Source organism: Talpa europaea, assembly GCF_964194135.1.
Source record: "Talpa europaea genome assembly, chromosome: 6".
In the NCBI taxonomy this organism is placed as follows: Eukaryota; Metazoa; Chordata; class Mammalia; order Eulipotyphla; family Talpidae; genus Talpa; species Talpa europaea.
Genome location: NC_140072.1, coordinates 30,510,371 through 30,527,533, shown reverse-complemented (window position 1 = coordinate 30,527,533; position 17,163 = coordinate 30,510,371). Strand labels below are relative to the sequence as shown.

The following is a 17,163-nucleotide window of genomic DNA, read 5'->3' as shown; positions in this document are numbered from 1 at the left end:
GCAGTGCAGGAGAGTTGCTTTTTCTCCACATCTTCGCCAACATTTGTTGTTGCTAGTTTTTTTTAATATGTGCCATTTCACTGGTGTAAAAAAAAAAAAGGCAGTGTCCTACTCATAGAAGGCCATCATTTGTCACACAAGTGACTGAAGTTCTCCAGCCAGTTCAAGATAGGAAAGTCAGCTTACTTAACATTTATCTTAACTTCAACAGTCCCAAGCCACCTCTCTTCGGATCACTTTGAAGACTTTAGGAACTATTAAAAACTGCCAGTTTTCTCCCATCCACAAATATGTGGCAGATTGCCCCAATAGAATGTGGACACATTATTAATTTAAATTAGAGTACTAAAAGTCAAGTATCAGCACTCATGATATTTTAGATCAAACCGATAGCTATGCACAGAACACCTTCCTTGTACCAGGAGATATTTTATCAGGGCAAAAAGGTTATCTCTTGCATCATAAATTTATTCTCATAGAAATATTTTCAGATTTCTTTGACTCATGAAGTCATATAATAATTCCAGTGGTATATAATTTACAGGTGAGCCCAAAGTGGTATCATGTATTGACTGGAATCAAGCAGCATTTATTCTCTAGACTTTTCTTTCTTCCTATGTGAGTTCCTCTTTCTTTCTGTGATGTATGGGGCTTGGGATACCACAAATGAAATATAAAGGACAAAAAATGAAAGCAAAAAGAAAAAGAAGGGTGATAAGTATCAGCACCATTTCTTAGTTGTGAAAATGTTAGAGCACCATTTGCTGCAAAATGAATAGTGATAGTAGTGGTCACATTTTCCAGAGGAGTTAACATGAATATGCTTCTTCTTGCTTTTGAAATTGAAACCATTTCCAATCAGCTAGTGGGGAAAGTATCAAATATTGAACAGCCCTAGTTCTGACTATCTCCTGTATTTGGAAAGATCATTATAAATGTCTGAGCTGTTCTTTTGTTTCCAGTTTCATTGACATGCCATTGACATGTAATCTTAGGGTTATTACTTTGTCTTATGCAATAAGGTATTTTTTTATGTTGGATTTATTTTCCCTATTGAATTTATTACATGCTTCTTATTATACTGGCTGGAATAATTTCTGATTCATTAAATGTGTATTTTTTTCAGTGTCACTAATATACTAGGTGCTATACCAGGCACAGCTGATACAATGTTGAGTGTATAGTGTAAATGATTACTTAAAAAAAGAAGAGCTAAAGATTAATTGTCATAAAAAAATAATACTTTCAAGTCACGAAAAATGGGTCTGAAAAATATATTTTTTATTCCTAGTCTGTATACCTTCATATTAATCAGAGGTATTCAAATGTGATTGTGAATGAACAAATGAACTAATGATGAGTAAGTCCATGGAGGTATCAATTGATACTCATTTGATGAATGCATGTTGTCCTGAACCTGTTTCCTTCTCAGCAACTATCTGAATTGATAGTTGCTCTCCACCAACCCTCACCTTCGCGCAATTTATTTCAGGAAAACGATAAAACTTTCAGTTAAATGTTGAAGGAAAGCATTATAAATGCATAGTTTCTCTTTAATCAAATTAAAGTACTCATAATGTAAGACTATCACAGTAGAGTTCCTGGGAGACAAGAAGAATTGGGGAAATATTACACAGGGAAAAGCCCTCAGTAATTGTCAACTAATTTTTTTTCCAGTCCTTTCTATAAAATAGGCTATATCTTATTGCTTTCTCAAAAGACAGGAATACTTCATGAAAGTAGGCAGACCAACTTTATTGCAAGACATTTTTAGCTTTTCCTTCCTTGTAACTTCCAGTCATTCTCTTCAAACGGTAATGTCACTTTTTGCTATTTTTCTACCATAAATTTTCAGCCATGAGGTATAATGTGGAAACCAGTTATAAGGTTCATTGTCACTTCTAGATTTGTTAGAAGGCAGATAAAATCTATGTAAAAGTAGATGTTTGCTACAGTTCTTTATCACCCATCTTGGGAGTTAAAATACTGGAAAATTATACTTGTTCACTCTTATTTTGAGATTTAATGAGCTGTTATAAATGAGCAATTGTGACAAACATACAGCTAAATGCAGTGAGCTTAGAGAGATGATCTTCAGTAATAAGATTACTTGAATGATTCTGGCAAATTCTAGTGTCATGTAATATTTTTTCAATTTTTAAGAATAATTCATTAGTCTTAACTATATTAGCTCCATTTCACAATCATAATTATTTTCATGAAATGCTTTTACTTAAATAAAGCGACTTAGAGAAGATAAGCCCTCATTTTAGTGTAATGATGATTTTTTCCCATTTAATTGATGTATAATTTATGAAAAAAGTATATATATTTTACATATCGTGTTATACATATAGTATATATGTATACATATACACACACATTGTGAGATAATCACAATCAATGGTGATGACATCTTAAATCAACTCTATCAAACTCATTTGACAAATGTTCTGGTGGTATAAAATGTAGACATGAATTATTCCAAAGAAGATATGAAAAAAAGTAAATATTCCTAAGCACTTTAAAATGTTTAGATTTGAATATAATTTGAAAGAGAAAATTCCTACACTATCCTAATGCACAAAGAAAATATGCTTAGTATACTAAGTTAATTAGCATATTGTTAACTCATGCAGAAGATGCACAGTCATTGGTAAAGTCATGTCATAATTACAGATACAATTACTGCAATAGGAGCATTGTACCCCAGAGATCACACTTGGACAGTCTTCTCCTCCCCTTACTTCCTGCCCCTTCTCACTCCCTCTATCTTTTAATTACCAGTATTTACTAAGTAACCTGTTTTTCCTGTTTATCTGTTCATTTAGATATTTCAGATAAAACAGGGCATAAGTTATCAATAAACTCTGGATGTGGAGATAAAATAAATCAGGTTTTCACAATCTTCTAAGTCCCAGGAACGTGAATAAGGAAGAAAATTTAGAAAAAGAGCTCTATTGTCCCTGTGTCTGTGCAATAAATCTCCAGGAAATCTGGAGAGGGAATCACAGGGCCACACATGCTTTGACATTTTCTATATTGTAGATTGTCCGTGAGATTCATGCATGTGTTCCAAGTAAACAATTCTGAAATGAACCTACTCTGATATAGAAGGGAGAAGCCCAAGAGTATTAGCATTTCAGTGAGGGACCAGTTGGAGGAAAGAGGAATTTAAGATACAAACATGAAATTTGTTCTGTTAAGTAGATAGTTGAGTGCCCTCTTAAACTATTCCTTAGAATGGTTCTTTTCTATTGTCATGCAAGGATCAAAAATAACACCTTATTAATTGTAACGATAACTTACATAAATGCTACATCATGGAAGCTTTCATATTTCCAAATTATTTTCGCATATACCAGATTTGATTCCCATATCAGTGTGAGATAGAGAAGTTATGATTCACATATACAAATGATTACATAGACATATGTATATTCACATATACAGTATATATTTTAGTCTGTGGTGTGTATATTCACATATATGACAGATTTTCATATGTATCATTGAGAACCCAGAAATTGGTTTAATAGCCTTTTGAGAGCCAGACTGAAACTTGATTTCTGGACTAGGATGTATTTTTTTCCTTAGTGATCGATATATTACAACTTGAACTGAAATGGAGCAACAATGCAATGTTTCAAATATGTTAATGAACCAAGGGATGCAGCATAAGAAATGAAGCAATTTGATATGGAAGCTTGGAGTCCTAGTTTAACTATAACCAAGATGGGATCTTCTTAGTGTACAAACAACATTGCATGGTAGCCTCTCAGCTAACATTTACTTTCAGTTACTGCTGGATAGAAATACTCATGGAGGTGCTTCTTGGATATTGGCTAATTTGGGGGAGCTAAGTATAGAACCATGCATTTACTCAGATTGCTGATCAAAAACAATCATAAAATAAACTTTCAGTAAACTAATTCATCATCAATGCCAACTCTATTCCTATTTCTTGCTGTCCCATCCTCCAAGCATTGTGTGGGATAAAAGTTCTGTCTTCCCAGGTTAAAGCTCTATCAACAGGTCAGTGGTTAGTTTAGGCTACTACACTGTAGCTGAGATATGTTCTTAATGACTGTGGTCCTTCTAAACCTTTAATACGGAACCTCTAGTTTTAGGGTCATCATGTGAATAGACTGCCCTCATCAATGAATGTACATCAAAATTTATATCTGCAGAAACAACTGGTATCACTAATAAATAATCACTGCCATTTATTTTGTTCCCTGAGATGTAATAAGAGATAATTTGACAAAATACTCATGATGATTGTTATGTGAGAGAGACAAAGATAAATATCTCATTAGCACTTATATTGTGAAAACAGTAGTTAATAAGGACTTTGAAAGTTGGAAGGCTTTTAATCAGTAGCTTAATGAGGAGAGAGTTCATTCAATTAAGTTTTAGCCAATAGGAACTATAATTTTAAAGTCAAAGAGGAAGGGGAGAAATAAGTAGTAAAAGATTCAATATTTTACATTGTCTTTCTGTTCCCAATAATTTAATTATGCATATATATATGCAGAGACAAGAGGCAAGATGTTTAAAGTCTTTTAAGAAATAATTTTTAAAAAGACTATTACAAGTAAAGAAATTTCATTTTAAAAATAACTATATTTTTATAGTTATTGAATTTTTGTAACTGAATTTAAAAATGAAACACCAGTCTTCTTTTGTTTCCTTTTTAGTGTCATCTAGTATACTGCCATATAAAGCAATGCAGTGCCTGTGTACATATGCTCCCCATATATGTATGTGGTTTATTCATGACTATTTTAGTGGTCATTTATCAAAAATACAGTACTCTTGTCTTGTCATCTTCAAACTTGTTTGGAATTTATTTCAGCATTGATCTTTTTTTTTTTTAATAGAAGATCTCTTTTTTATTTTTAATTTATTTATTTATACAAGCACCGGGTACAGTCAGAAGCGCGGGAGGGTGAGAGAATTCACCAGAGCCAGAGCGGGGAACAGAACAGGTAGACCGACGAAATACACTGCTGAGGGGGAGCAGGGGGCAGCAAGAGAGTTCTGTGCGCCATGTGGGACCCTTGTCAGTGGCCGGGGATCGAACCAGAGCTGCAGAGGCAGTCCAGCGCTCAACCACTGAGCCACCAGGGAAGGCCCTCAGCATTGATCTTTATGAATTACACCAACTTCTTTAGAGGGCAAGATGGTTTGGGTTGAATGGAGGGACGGATGAGTGAGTGGGTAGTTAGATGAATGGATGGATAGCAGGATAAATGAATGAATAGGGAGATATCATTTGTGATAAGAAGCAATCACTGTCTCCTAAAGATCACAGTAATCTCATACCTTTGCCATTATTTAGCAGTATCATTCTGGTCATTCCAAAACATTTAATTCTCTAACTTCAGTTTTCTGATTTGTAAAATGAAGAGCTTAGACTAAGGACAGGCTAAGTACCAAAAGACATATATAAATACTTCTCTAAAACATGGTTTAATTCCCTTATGTGTTAGATGCCAACAATGAAAGTGTGTAATTTGGAGGCATTTTAGTTGAGACTATGTATCACTGATTGGCGTTTTAGAATTATAAAATGTTTTGGCTTCATTACCACTAAGGATTTTCGGTTCAACCGGTGTGACTAATTAGTCCATTCAGTCACAATAGTTGGACTAGAGATTCATATTGACACAGTTAGAAACCTAGATTTGCATTGTAAACATCTGTCAGTATTTAATTTGGAAAGAGCCAAATGTATTTCAGAAAGTGCTTTGTACAAAAGGAGAACAAATAGGAAACATATTTGATCACCTGCATATTCTAAGTTTCCTTTTAGCACCTCCACTCCACTGCCTTTTCTTTTAAGGTCTTACACTCCCAAATTCTAATTAGTGGGACTCCAGAATAGATTATTCCAATGGCTTCCTGAAAATTCAAACTTCATTTTTGACTCTTTGTTTTGGCCAGCTCTCCTACATTGCCTTGGCTAAAAATGGAAATGCAACATAAAGAGAGGTGATCAGTAGCTTAAAGAAATATGAAAAAGACGTCTTTTAAAAAACATAAATTTAATTTCAAATTTCCTGATATAAGTTTCTCTTTTGGGTAACTTTGCTAAAACATTGTTCTTTTATTATTATTATTATTATTATTATTATTATTATTATTATTATTAAGCAGGAATACAATTCTTTCTCCATAATTTCCTTTATGTCATTTTTCTATGGCATTATTTCCTCATTCCTGTTTTTTTCCATTGAGTCTTGTCTGTTAGGATGTCCAGTATCAAATGTTGATAAAAATCCATTCTAGAATGAATAAGTCATTGTGATCTCTTTAGGATGATGGAGTTTTTTCTGTTCAACCCACTTTCACTGTTCTGAAACCATTGCATACATTTTAAACAGCCAAGAAAATTTTGAAGAAAATTGAAAGGCTTTCAAGTCTGTCTTTTTCCCAAGCACAGAGCAGATTTATGGTCATTTTTTGTAATAGCCTAAGGCATCAATTGGGAACAAAACATTAAAGAAATGTGAAAGCTGGCTGTTTTTAGGGATATTTAAGCTTTGCCCTAAACATTCATGAATACTGATCTCTACACATTCAAATTGGGTAAATGAGTGTACAAATGTACAAATGGTTATTTTTTTTGTGAACAGGCACTTAACTATAATATTTAGAATAATAGTACCTCCACCTGCATTCTGCATAAGCATGCTATTTATTGGTGACTAATGAGATAATAGAGTAGCATTGTTACTCTTTAAGAAAACTAACCTATTTGAATTGAATTTATTGTTGTTATTTGCATTAATGAGTGACTTGTTCCTCTGCTTTAGAATAGAGTGGACACAATAAGTTATTTGCAGGTAGGAATTAGAATTTATTCCTCACTAGGTAGTGACCGCTTCTTATGCCCTTTAGCAAATACTACGTGTCGATGAGGTGCTTCACATTTATTACCAACAAATTTTTCACTGTTTTCTTTTTATTCATGTTCTGGATCTAAAATTCATCTATTGAATCTCAGTTTACTTTTTTATTTGTATTTGATCAGTGAGCCATATGACAGACATTTTTATATCACATCTACTACTCAGAGAAACTGTCAAGAAATAAAAACAAAAAGTATGATTGAGACAACGGAAAACTACCATAGCATCTATGCAGAGTCTCTAAAGGCCTTTTGCATCTTTAGTTTGTTGATTGACTAAAATTACCAATCTAATGTATTTCTTTATAGATTTGATTTGATAAAATCGACACTGTTTGGGAGTTCTATGTATGCATTCCAGTTGGGCTATTTCTCTGCACTTTTCCTCTGGTGAGATTTATGACTTTCTTCACCTCCTATACACTTCTTGCCCTATCAGTTATCAGGGCAATGTGGTGGGCTTATCTTGGGAATTTGCAACACCAATTCCGAATTCTGTCGATTTTTTTTTTTTCTTTTTGGAGAAACACGCCTAACAATAAATCTTTTCTGGAGAAACTACCATATTCACTTCTGGAACCTAGACATGAATGTTCCATCTTACAGAGCAGCTGCATGTAGATGAAAGTATTAGCAGGAGCAAGTGTCCAGTATGAGATTACTGTGATCTTTAGGAGACTGTGATTGCTTCTTATCACAAATGATATCTCCCTATTCATTCAAGCATATCATGTTGCAGTGAGCACCATGCTCAACCCATCTTGATTCCTTCAGTCTAAATGGCTGTCACAGCAGTTATTGACTAGGTTAAACAGTTTATGCAAGTGAGCAACTTTGCTTGAGTACGTGTATGTTTTTACATTCTATTTGGATTTGTGCCAGGATAGACTATTGCTGTGTTTAGAAACAAATCTTCATTTGTAGTTTTAAGATGAAGCAAGGATTTCTTTGTGGGCCTAAACTTTACAGTGGGCATTCTGTTGCACAGTAGAAATTAGCTCTTCTATTCACAAAGCAGATCTGTCCTGGTAGAGTTTGTTTGTAGGTGTTTTAATGGGAATGTGTTAGTCTTCAGCACAACCGTTTATCATGAGGAATAAAGTCAAGGAACACTGTTCTTAACAGCAATATAATATAGTCTATCTGTCCTCTTACTATATCTTTTGTGCCACACAGATATACAATTATGATGGATCTGTAAAAGTGATAGCATGTTAATATGCAGCATATACCTTCATTAAAGAGGAGGACAGTGGAAGCTTTCTGTGAGGGAGGAAAACAAGAAAAACACTTTAGTGTTTCTCTATTTTCTAACCTGCCAAATGGACTCTATCTAAAAATCCTGAATATTAAATAAATTAATATAACTCATATTATACTTTAAGAACATCCCTTCTGTCCTACACCATCCTGATTATTATTTTCTCCATCTTACTAGTTTGAATTAAGTTTCAGTGCATTTATTTCTTAAATTCCATCTGAGTCATTTTCCCTTTATAGCTCAGGAGTCCTAAATATGTTTAGTTGACATTTTGAACAAGAACAGACATTTGTCATGTGAATGTTCATACCACTATGAATTAGGGAAAATCAGCATGACACATGGCCCCATGACTGGTTAAAAGCACAGTTAGGGACACTTACCTAAATAGGCATTGATGTAAAGCTAATGTTTTTGCTTGATCACTATTTTGTCTCATTCAGCAGGTTGTCTCTTTTTTGAAAAAGGTGATAAACACTAGGGAAAATATACTAAAGAATAGAATTGATTAATGTGACATATCCTTTCAGCCACTCTCAACAGCATGTCATAGAGAGGCAGCTCCAAACATAGAGAATTAAATTTAAATTACACAGCTTTGGCTAGAAAATTCTTCTGTTGTTTCAGTCTCTAAAATGAAATTTGATTTTTTTTTCCCATACATTTGCGCCACTTCCTGATTTTTCATACAGTGATGATTTCTGCCAAGGTATTTATTGATCTGAGATCTTTCTTAACAAGACTATTGTTGGTTTTTAGCTTCTAAAGGAAAAAGATATGAAAAATGAATGCATGCCATTTGTGAAAACATGATGGACTTTGAGGGCATTATGCTAACTGAAACGAAGCAGAAAAAGACAAACACCATATGATCTCACTTACATATGAAATCTAAAAAAAAATCAGGTTCACAGGTACGGATAACAGACTAGTGGTTGCCAGAGTGGGAAGCAAGGTGAATGAGTGAAACGGGGTCAAATGATAAACACTTCAGTTATAAAATAGGACATGGAGGTATAATTGCAACTATGGTTAAAGATACTGTATTGCATTTTGAAAGTTGCTAAAAAAGAGATCTTATAACTTCTCATCACAAGAAAAAAAGTTTGCAACTTTGTTAACTGCATTTAGTGTGGTAATCATTTGCAAGCTATTCAAATACCAAAACATTATACCTTATACCTGAAATTAATACAGTGATATATGGCAATTATTCTCAATTAAAAAAAAAAGTATATCCATCATACCAGGAAAAAATACATCAGAAACTCAAGTTTTACAATGGGGTCATACTTGTATTATGATTTTTCTCTAAGAGCTCTATAGAGGCTACTATTTGTTGTATGACCTTTTTTGTTATTTTAGGTACAGTGTTTTGTGAAAGATAACACTGAGAACATTTTATCATTCTCTGTTGGCTATGAGATTGTTCCAAAAAGGCTATTCAGTGTAGAAAATAGGTCACCTTTTAAAACAAAATTTTGTGTGCCCTAAATGACTTAGTCTGCCTGAAACATTATCCATTGAGTCACACATTTCCCATGAATTGTTTTTAAGAAGCAACTCTTACTTATATTTGATACTTGGCTTCTAATTCAAAATAAGGACCTAGGCAATAAAAGATGCAAGCTTACTTCAACCGTGTACCAATATTACTATGACATAGACCTACATTTGGGATAATTCACATGTACAACTACCAGTTTAACATCTGATATTATATTTTTCAAATATATAATGCAAAACAGATTACATTGGTGCTACATTTGTGAGATAATAATGGCGGTATTGATCATATCACTTTTATGCATTTGCAATGTGGTCTTAATCTAATAACTTTTTGTGTCCCAAATTAATCTTTACAACAGTAGGTATCATTAAGCTTTTCTTTTTGTCACATAAGGAAAATAAGGCACAAAAACATTTTTCAACTTTTATAGCAGGTTCCTCCACTTTCACACTATTAACAATTGTGATCTGTTAAAGTCTTTATTATAGGAGAGTTGTTGTGCATTTTAGGATGGTAAGTAGCATCCCCAGTCTTTACCCAGCAATTAGCAATAAACACTCCCCCACCAGCTGAATTGTGACCACCTAAAATGTCCTCAGATATTGCCAAATGGCCCCCTAAATGGGAGAGGCAAAATGGGGTGCCATTACCTCCTGATGAGAAGCACTAGATTAAAGAATTCATTCATTATCTTCACATTCCTACCACAGCCAACACAACAGCCCTCTGCTGATTTCACCCACAGAATTAAAATCACTGAAAGAAAATGAGATACTCTCTTCTAATTTGGAAATTAATTTTAAAGAATATCCACTGTGGTTGAGAAAATAGTAGCTTTCCACTTGAAGTTCTCACTTGCTCTATAAAAACAGCAGATTATTTGGTGCTCTGAGTAGATTGACACCAATTGGTGTCAGAGTAGATAATCTGCAAAACCTCATGATCAATAACTTGTTATTATCAAGTCAGTTTGGATGTTAACCTGCAGGATGTGTTCATGTCAAAAGGAGGATGGGCTTTGCCTTTTAAAGCTTGTTTTAATGAAGGAAACTTGTGTGACTTTCACACCAACTACTGGTACTTATCACTGACATTAGCAGGTACAATGCCAGGAAAACTTACATTTTGAACTTCCTCTTTTAAAATAACAGCAACATAATGAATGAACCCAATATACCCCAGCTGTCTCAGAGGATTTAGAAGCAGATTAACATGAACCCATCTAAACATACTATATAAATATTTGTATTTACTTAAAGTTGTATTGTGAAATTTTAGCATCTGAATGAATTCTTTATTCTTACGTAATCAAAGACCAGGCACTTAAAATATTTTTAAATCTAGTTTTATCACAAAAACTTATGATTTTTTAATACCACAATTTTAACATTTATGTATTTATAGTTTAATCTCTGACTATATTAGGCACTCTTTTAATGAAAGTAAGTCATATGTCTGCTGTTTCTTTGACTTGGGGCCTATTTTAAATTTTACTTTAATTCCATTTTTAAATAAATACTTCAATGTTCTGGTTCTGAGTATTGTGTAAACAATTGTAATTTCCTTAATCTTTTGCCAGTGTAATGAGAGTTCTGTGTTACCAAATATGATTCAAGCCTACACAATTTTCATGCAATATCTATGCTGAGTTTACTGCTGCTTGTAAGTGGCAGTAAAGAACAACCTTTGGTGCTTATAAATGTGTTGATTATGTGACTAACTGCTCAGATTTACACACTCTGCTTTTTATTATAGTGATAGTTATCTTTTTTTGCTGTAAGTGCAATGAAGCAACTAGAATGGCACAGAGAGAACTGTCACCTCTTCCCTATTTGCTGTAAATTATCATACCCTAAAGAATGTCTTTCATCTATTATGAACCCTTAATGATATAAAGATATAAAATATCTAAATATTACAAAAATGAAAATCACGTGTGAAAGCTCAACACAAAAGGAATTACCTTAAATGGACTATATTTGTTTCCCTTTCTGCATCAGTGAAAGATATTCTCTATTTAATCTCTTTCCTAATAATGACAAGCTATATCTCAAAGACTCATCAAATTCTATCTGGTCCTAAAAGTAAAAGGTTATAGCTGCTCTGCTTTTAGGAACCAAGCACAAGTACTGCATAAAACCTATTGATGCATACATTGTAACACTCAAGGGCTGTAATAAATTTCAAGTCATCTGTATCTGCCTGTTTTTTTGTTTTTTTTTTTTTCAACTTCTGTCAGCTATTGTGTGCAGCTCCTCTGTGCAGCTGAATGGGTAGATATAGCTACAAGTTGATGACCACCATTTCGATATCCTCTTGCAAATTAAACTATAATCAGGTTTTCTCAAATATGCAAATACTTCCATGAGGGATCTAAAATAAGTTGGATATGTAATTCCCATGTTTCTGGAAAGGGGAATGCCAATTTGGTCTCAACTGTCAGGTAAACAGTGTTTTACTTGCTAAGGAAACAAAGTCAAGAGGCTTTAAATTAATCTATTGAATGTTTTCTGATTTTTGGTTTTTCTTTCACAGACCACTGATGACATCCTTGTGGCCTCAGCAGAGTGTCCCAGCGATGATGAGGACATTGACCCCTGTGAGCCGAGCTCAGGTGGGTTAGGTTAGTCGACTTTTTTTCTTACTTTCTTTGTTTTATTCTAAATCTTGTTGCATGCTGTCACCCTTAAAAGAGTCTTACATTTGTGTCTAGATGTCCACCCTATTAAACAATACCTTATTGCCAAATAAGGGTTCTTGCTTTATACATGAATAAAATTTTCCCCATTTATTGAAAAGAATTAAAAAACATAACCCCTCACCAAGTTTATGTATTTAAGAAAAAGCAGTGAGTGTACAAAATAAGACTGGTACCTTTCTGTTCACATTCCTTTAACTCACAACCTAAGTTCTGTACATAAGATATAATGGGTCACCAATAGTAAAATTATAAACCTTAACAGTTGCAGTGAGTTGTGGGAAATATCTGCCCTTTCTACTGACAAAACGCCCCCACTATTCATTCTGCCACTAAATTATCCTCAATAGTATATTTCTGGATTTTTGAAGTGAGAGCACTGTGGCAGTAGTAACACAAACAACAGAAGAGTCCTTGATACACTCAGTAGACAAATATTTGAATCTTGCCCTGTCTCCCTAAAAGTCAAACTTGTGCATTTTAGCACGAGTTGATGCATAATTTCTCCTCCTTCTTTGTGATATAGCATGGCTGAAAAACACGTAGCAATGCTTCCATGTACCCTGTACCATTTAATGGTGGACAGATGTGGTCACTTCATAACATCCTGGGACCTTTTGCCAAGATGATGACTTTGTTTTCCTTGGAATTCTGTGTGTGTGTTAGTTTTTATATGTGCATAAATATATATAATATCTACTTACATATTTAGAACATGCATGTATTACATATGCACTTATGGTTATATAACATGTACATTGTGCATTTGTATTTCATTACATCAGTCTTATCTCGCTGCCTTCTCCTTCCCTTAAATTTCCTCTTTCCCCAATTTTTCTACACTCATGTGCCCAAAAAGAACATTCTATTCTTTATCTGATCTTCTTTGAGATTCTCCAGCATTGGATGCTCATAAAACAAAACCTGGTGTTTAGTTAGACATTCGTGTGTGTGTGTGTTTGTATGTGTTTGTGTTCATATTTAGTTTTGATTTTGTTTTCCCAGTTAGTGTTTTCTTGAGAGCAATCAGTTTTTTCAGTATTTTCCACTATGGTAGCACAGTGCTGAAAGCTGCATAGATTCTTACTAATTACAGTACTTGCCATTTTCCTCTAAGCTGCATCCTCCTTTTATGTCCAGGATCAGGCTGCCATCATCTCTATGTAGAGTCCTCACCTTCCATACCTAGTAAATCCAACCTGAGAACTCTAATTGCACTTAAAATTGATTTTTTTTCTTTCTTCTTGAGCAAGATAAGAGAACTTATTCTTCTAGCTCTTGCTTATATGTCTTATTAACTATTCCTTATAAACTTGTGTAGTCTCTCCCTTTCTTTGGGGACACTGGCCCTGTGAACAGGATGGGGGTGAGGAAAGGAAGTGATGGAATGGGGAGAGGTTGGCATGAAAAAAAATCATGGAGAATTGGACATCCTCTTCTGTTTTTATTCATGTGAGTTTTGTCTGCTTTATTAAATATTATAACACAATGGGGGCTTGTTAATGGTAATACTACAGATAATTTTTCCGCCTCTTTTGTTTACCATTCTTACCACTGTGTGAAGAATCTTATTTCTACTATTTGTAAACTATTATGTCTGTGCTATTTATTCATTAATGTATAGCTTGACACCCCCTCCACACACACACACACACACACACACACACAACTTCTCCATGAAGTAGCAATCCTGTGTGTAAAATTTGATTATTTTCCACTGTAACAAAGTCCATTATCCAAAGCACAGGACACAGCAGCTACTCCCTCTCTCTACTACTCCAGTACTCTTGTACCCAACCTAGTCTAACTCCTCTCCAGTTTTCTCTACTTACTCACTTCCTCCCTTATCCCTCCTCCCTCTTTCAATTCATCAATTCCCCTTAAGACCTAAACTTCATTTTTGTAACTTCAATGGAATCTCTCATTATCGGCCTTTCCTCATCTTATTCTCCTTGTTAATGTGTTGAAAAGGTAGCTCATGAATGGTTTCTCTTTCTATATTTTATTTTTTTCAGTGAGATCTCTTTTCTACACATGCTTTTCTGTCCAATTCTCTATGAATTTATTTTCATGCCCACCTTTAGAGTGGCAGAATTGACTCTGTGCTGTGTGACAGCTTTCTATAAAATTATTTGTTTATATGAAATTTTTTCACTCGCCTCTATCCGTGTGTGTGTATGTGTGTGTGTATATATATATATATATATATATAAAAAACCATACACACACACACACAATTTAGAAGTTTTCGTTTTTATCCTGTTTGAATCTGAATAATATTATAAGTATGCCCTTCTGTAGATTTTTGTTTCTTGCTGTATCAGTGTATTAAATGTACACATTTAATATATGTTTTAAATAGCTTCTTTTTTGTTCCTTTTTTTTACCTTGAATACAACTATAAATGAACAGAAATGATGATATTATTAGACTTTGGAGTGTTATATATATCTTGATAAAATTATTTCAATTATCGGCTGGTCATATTTTGGAAAACATAATTTTCAGAAGAATAACATTGATTTAAATATTCAAAAATGAATATATCTGCTGTATACTGTTGCTAATACTTAAACAGATGAAAGCAGATATTTCTTCAGGGAAATGCCTAATTGCTTTTTCAGGTGGGTTGCCCAAATATTCTGGGTATTTCACACTAAAGTCTTTCAGGCTCCCTGAGATTTTACATATGAAGGTGCTGTAATCATTCTGACCCACCCCCTCTTCAAAAAACAGCTTCTTCTCTGAAAATATACTTTGCTTTTATTTAGGAAGTTTTCAAAAGCTATTAATGACACAAAAAGAAACATCTGCCATCTTCTGGGACACACATTAATTATACCTATTATGAAGGGCTTGACAAATTTGAATTACCATGTGGTTCTACCCAGAACTCTTAGTGAAGAAAGAAGTTGTGTATTTGGTGGATTGTCAGCTTCACCATTGATCAAGTATCACTGAGTCCTACTGCTGTGTAAACTCTCAGAGCAAAGAGAGGGTGTTTATATCTTCATGTCCATTCTACAAAAGGACTTCTTTCATTCTGCCTCAGTTTTTTTTTTTTTTTAAGTTCTTCTTTATGACTATCAGCTTCTTCATCTTTAACATTAAAATATCACATATTTTTCAGGTTTTGGCAAGAATTAACACTGAATTAGAGCATAAATGGCAGCTTTTCTTTCCCCCAAGTCAGTTATATAAAAAAAGAATATTCAAGCTACTTTTTTCCCTTTGACATAATGCTTTACTTTTCCTGGTTGAAAGTTGATGGCAACTGATGAAACCATTCAGGTTTCCTGATGAGAACTGTGCATGTTGAAACTACATCAGGAATAACCACCTGGGTGGGAACACATGGAACTCGATTACACATGATTTCAGCTACACTGTCCTGCATGGTTAGCATTGGATGACAGCTTCACATAGGTATAAACACTATTTCAGAATATTGGAGGGTGGCTGTGCAATTCAGGAGGTGTAATTGAATCCCTCCTCAAAATCGACAGGTAGAAATCTACAGCAGCCATAGGTAACTGGGTCCAGGCCACCATTGCCCTAAAATTCCTGGTTACAGCTGCCTGGACATGTGACATGTGGATGACTTTTTCTTCACACTTTTTCTCAAAAATAACTTTCATTTTCTGTGCTTTCCCCTCAGCCTTGAAATATAGTTCTTAGATTAGATGAACTGATGTTCAGAAAGCATACTGTAGAACAATGCTTTGCTCATAAATGTCATGAGTATTTGTTTTTTGTTAGTATTTGTATTATATAAATATACATAGTTTCCAATACTTTTTATCTATGTACATAATTTTTATAAAACAAGTATCTTTGAAATCATATTCTACACTCACTAGTAAATTAACAAAATGGCCACACTGTAAATTAACTCTTGATTGTATCAGTACATCTTAATCATGAGGCACTCTTCTAAATAGACTCCTTTCTCAAAAGTCTTGAAGAAATTTGAAAAGGTGATTTTTATGTTGATATTTATAAAACTAATAAATAGTCTTCTTTGGTGTGGGGAGATTCCTGATTAATAATTCTAATATGTCTTTTGTTATAAAGAGAACAGGATCAGCTACCTGTTTTCTGGGGTATTTATTAAGGAAGTAATGTTTCATCTTAGATTTAAAATACTGAAAACAATATGTCTATTTGTTAGTGTACAACTAAGAGTTTCCCAGGTACCCCAAATTGTTAACAGGTAAATAGCACAAAGGCAAAGGAAACAGACTCTTAGTGTTGAAGATTTTAAATATAATTGGCATGCATAGAATGAGAGAAAGAAGAATGGATTTCAAGTAACAGTTTTCTAATAAAATTCCAAAAAATTAGCCATTTCCTCATGGGCAAATGCATACCCAAACAGGCTTGACCTGAAGTGGGTCTGCTGAGACCTGAAAACTTGCCTCATGTCTAATGTACCTTCTGCAAAGAACCACAGAAAGGAGTTAAGCACGTCCGAGAGAGCTGGGACAGAAGGAAAGTCTCAAAATTCAAAATATTGCACATAATCCAACATGAGATCAAGATAGCAGCTGCCAAGGAACCAGATAGCCTCCCACATGTCCCACTGAGGTGTTTCTTACAAATATCTCTTCCAGGTGTCTCTATATGACTCTCCTCCATGTGTTTCCACCAAGTGCCTCTTCACATGTCATTTCCCTGCTCCTTCATACCTCCTCTCTTTATATATCCTTCCCTACTGATCCCACTCAGCAAGTCCAGTTCATGGCATAGTAGGACTTGAAATCCAGGACAAGTAAGTA

At 34.1% G+C, this 17,163-nt stretch overlaps 1 protein-coding gene across 37 annotated transcripts in view; it reads left to right on the top strand.

Moving 5' to 3' along the window:
• Positions 1-17,163, top strand: part of NRXN1 (neurexin 1) — a gene marked incomplete at its 5' end in the record, with an annotated part of 1,024,512 nt that overhangs the window by 988,994 nt on the left and 18,355 nt on the right. For 22 of the 37 annotated variants that reach the window (XM_084235919.1, XM_084235908.1, XM_084235904.1 and 19 more), the window contains one exon: positions 12,223-12,310. In XM_084235919.1, coding sequence (XP_084092045.1) covers positions 12,223-12,310 — 88 coding nt within the window. The remainder of the gene's footprint in view (positions 1-12,222; positions 12,311-17,163) is intronic. The other 15 variants (XM_084235920.1, XM_084235910.1, XM_084235906.1 and 12 more) reach the window with 1 other exon arrangement.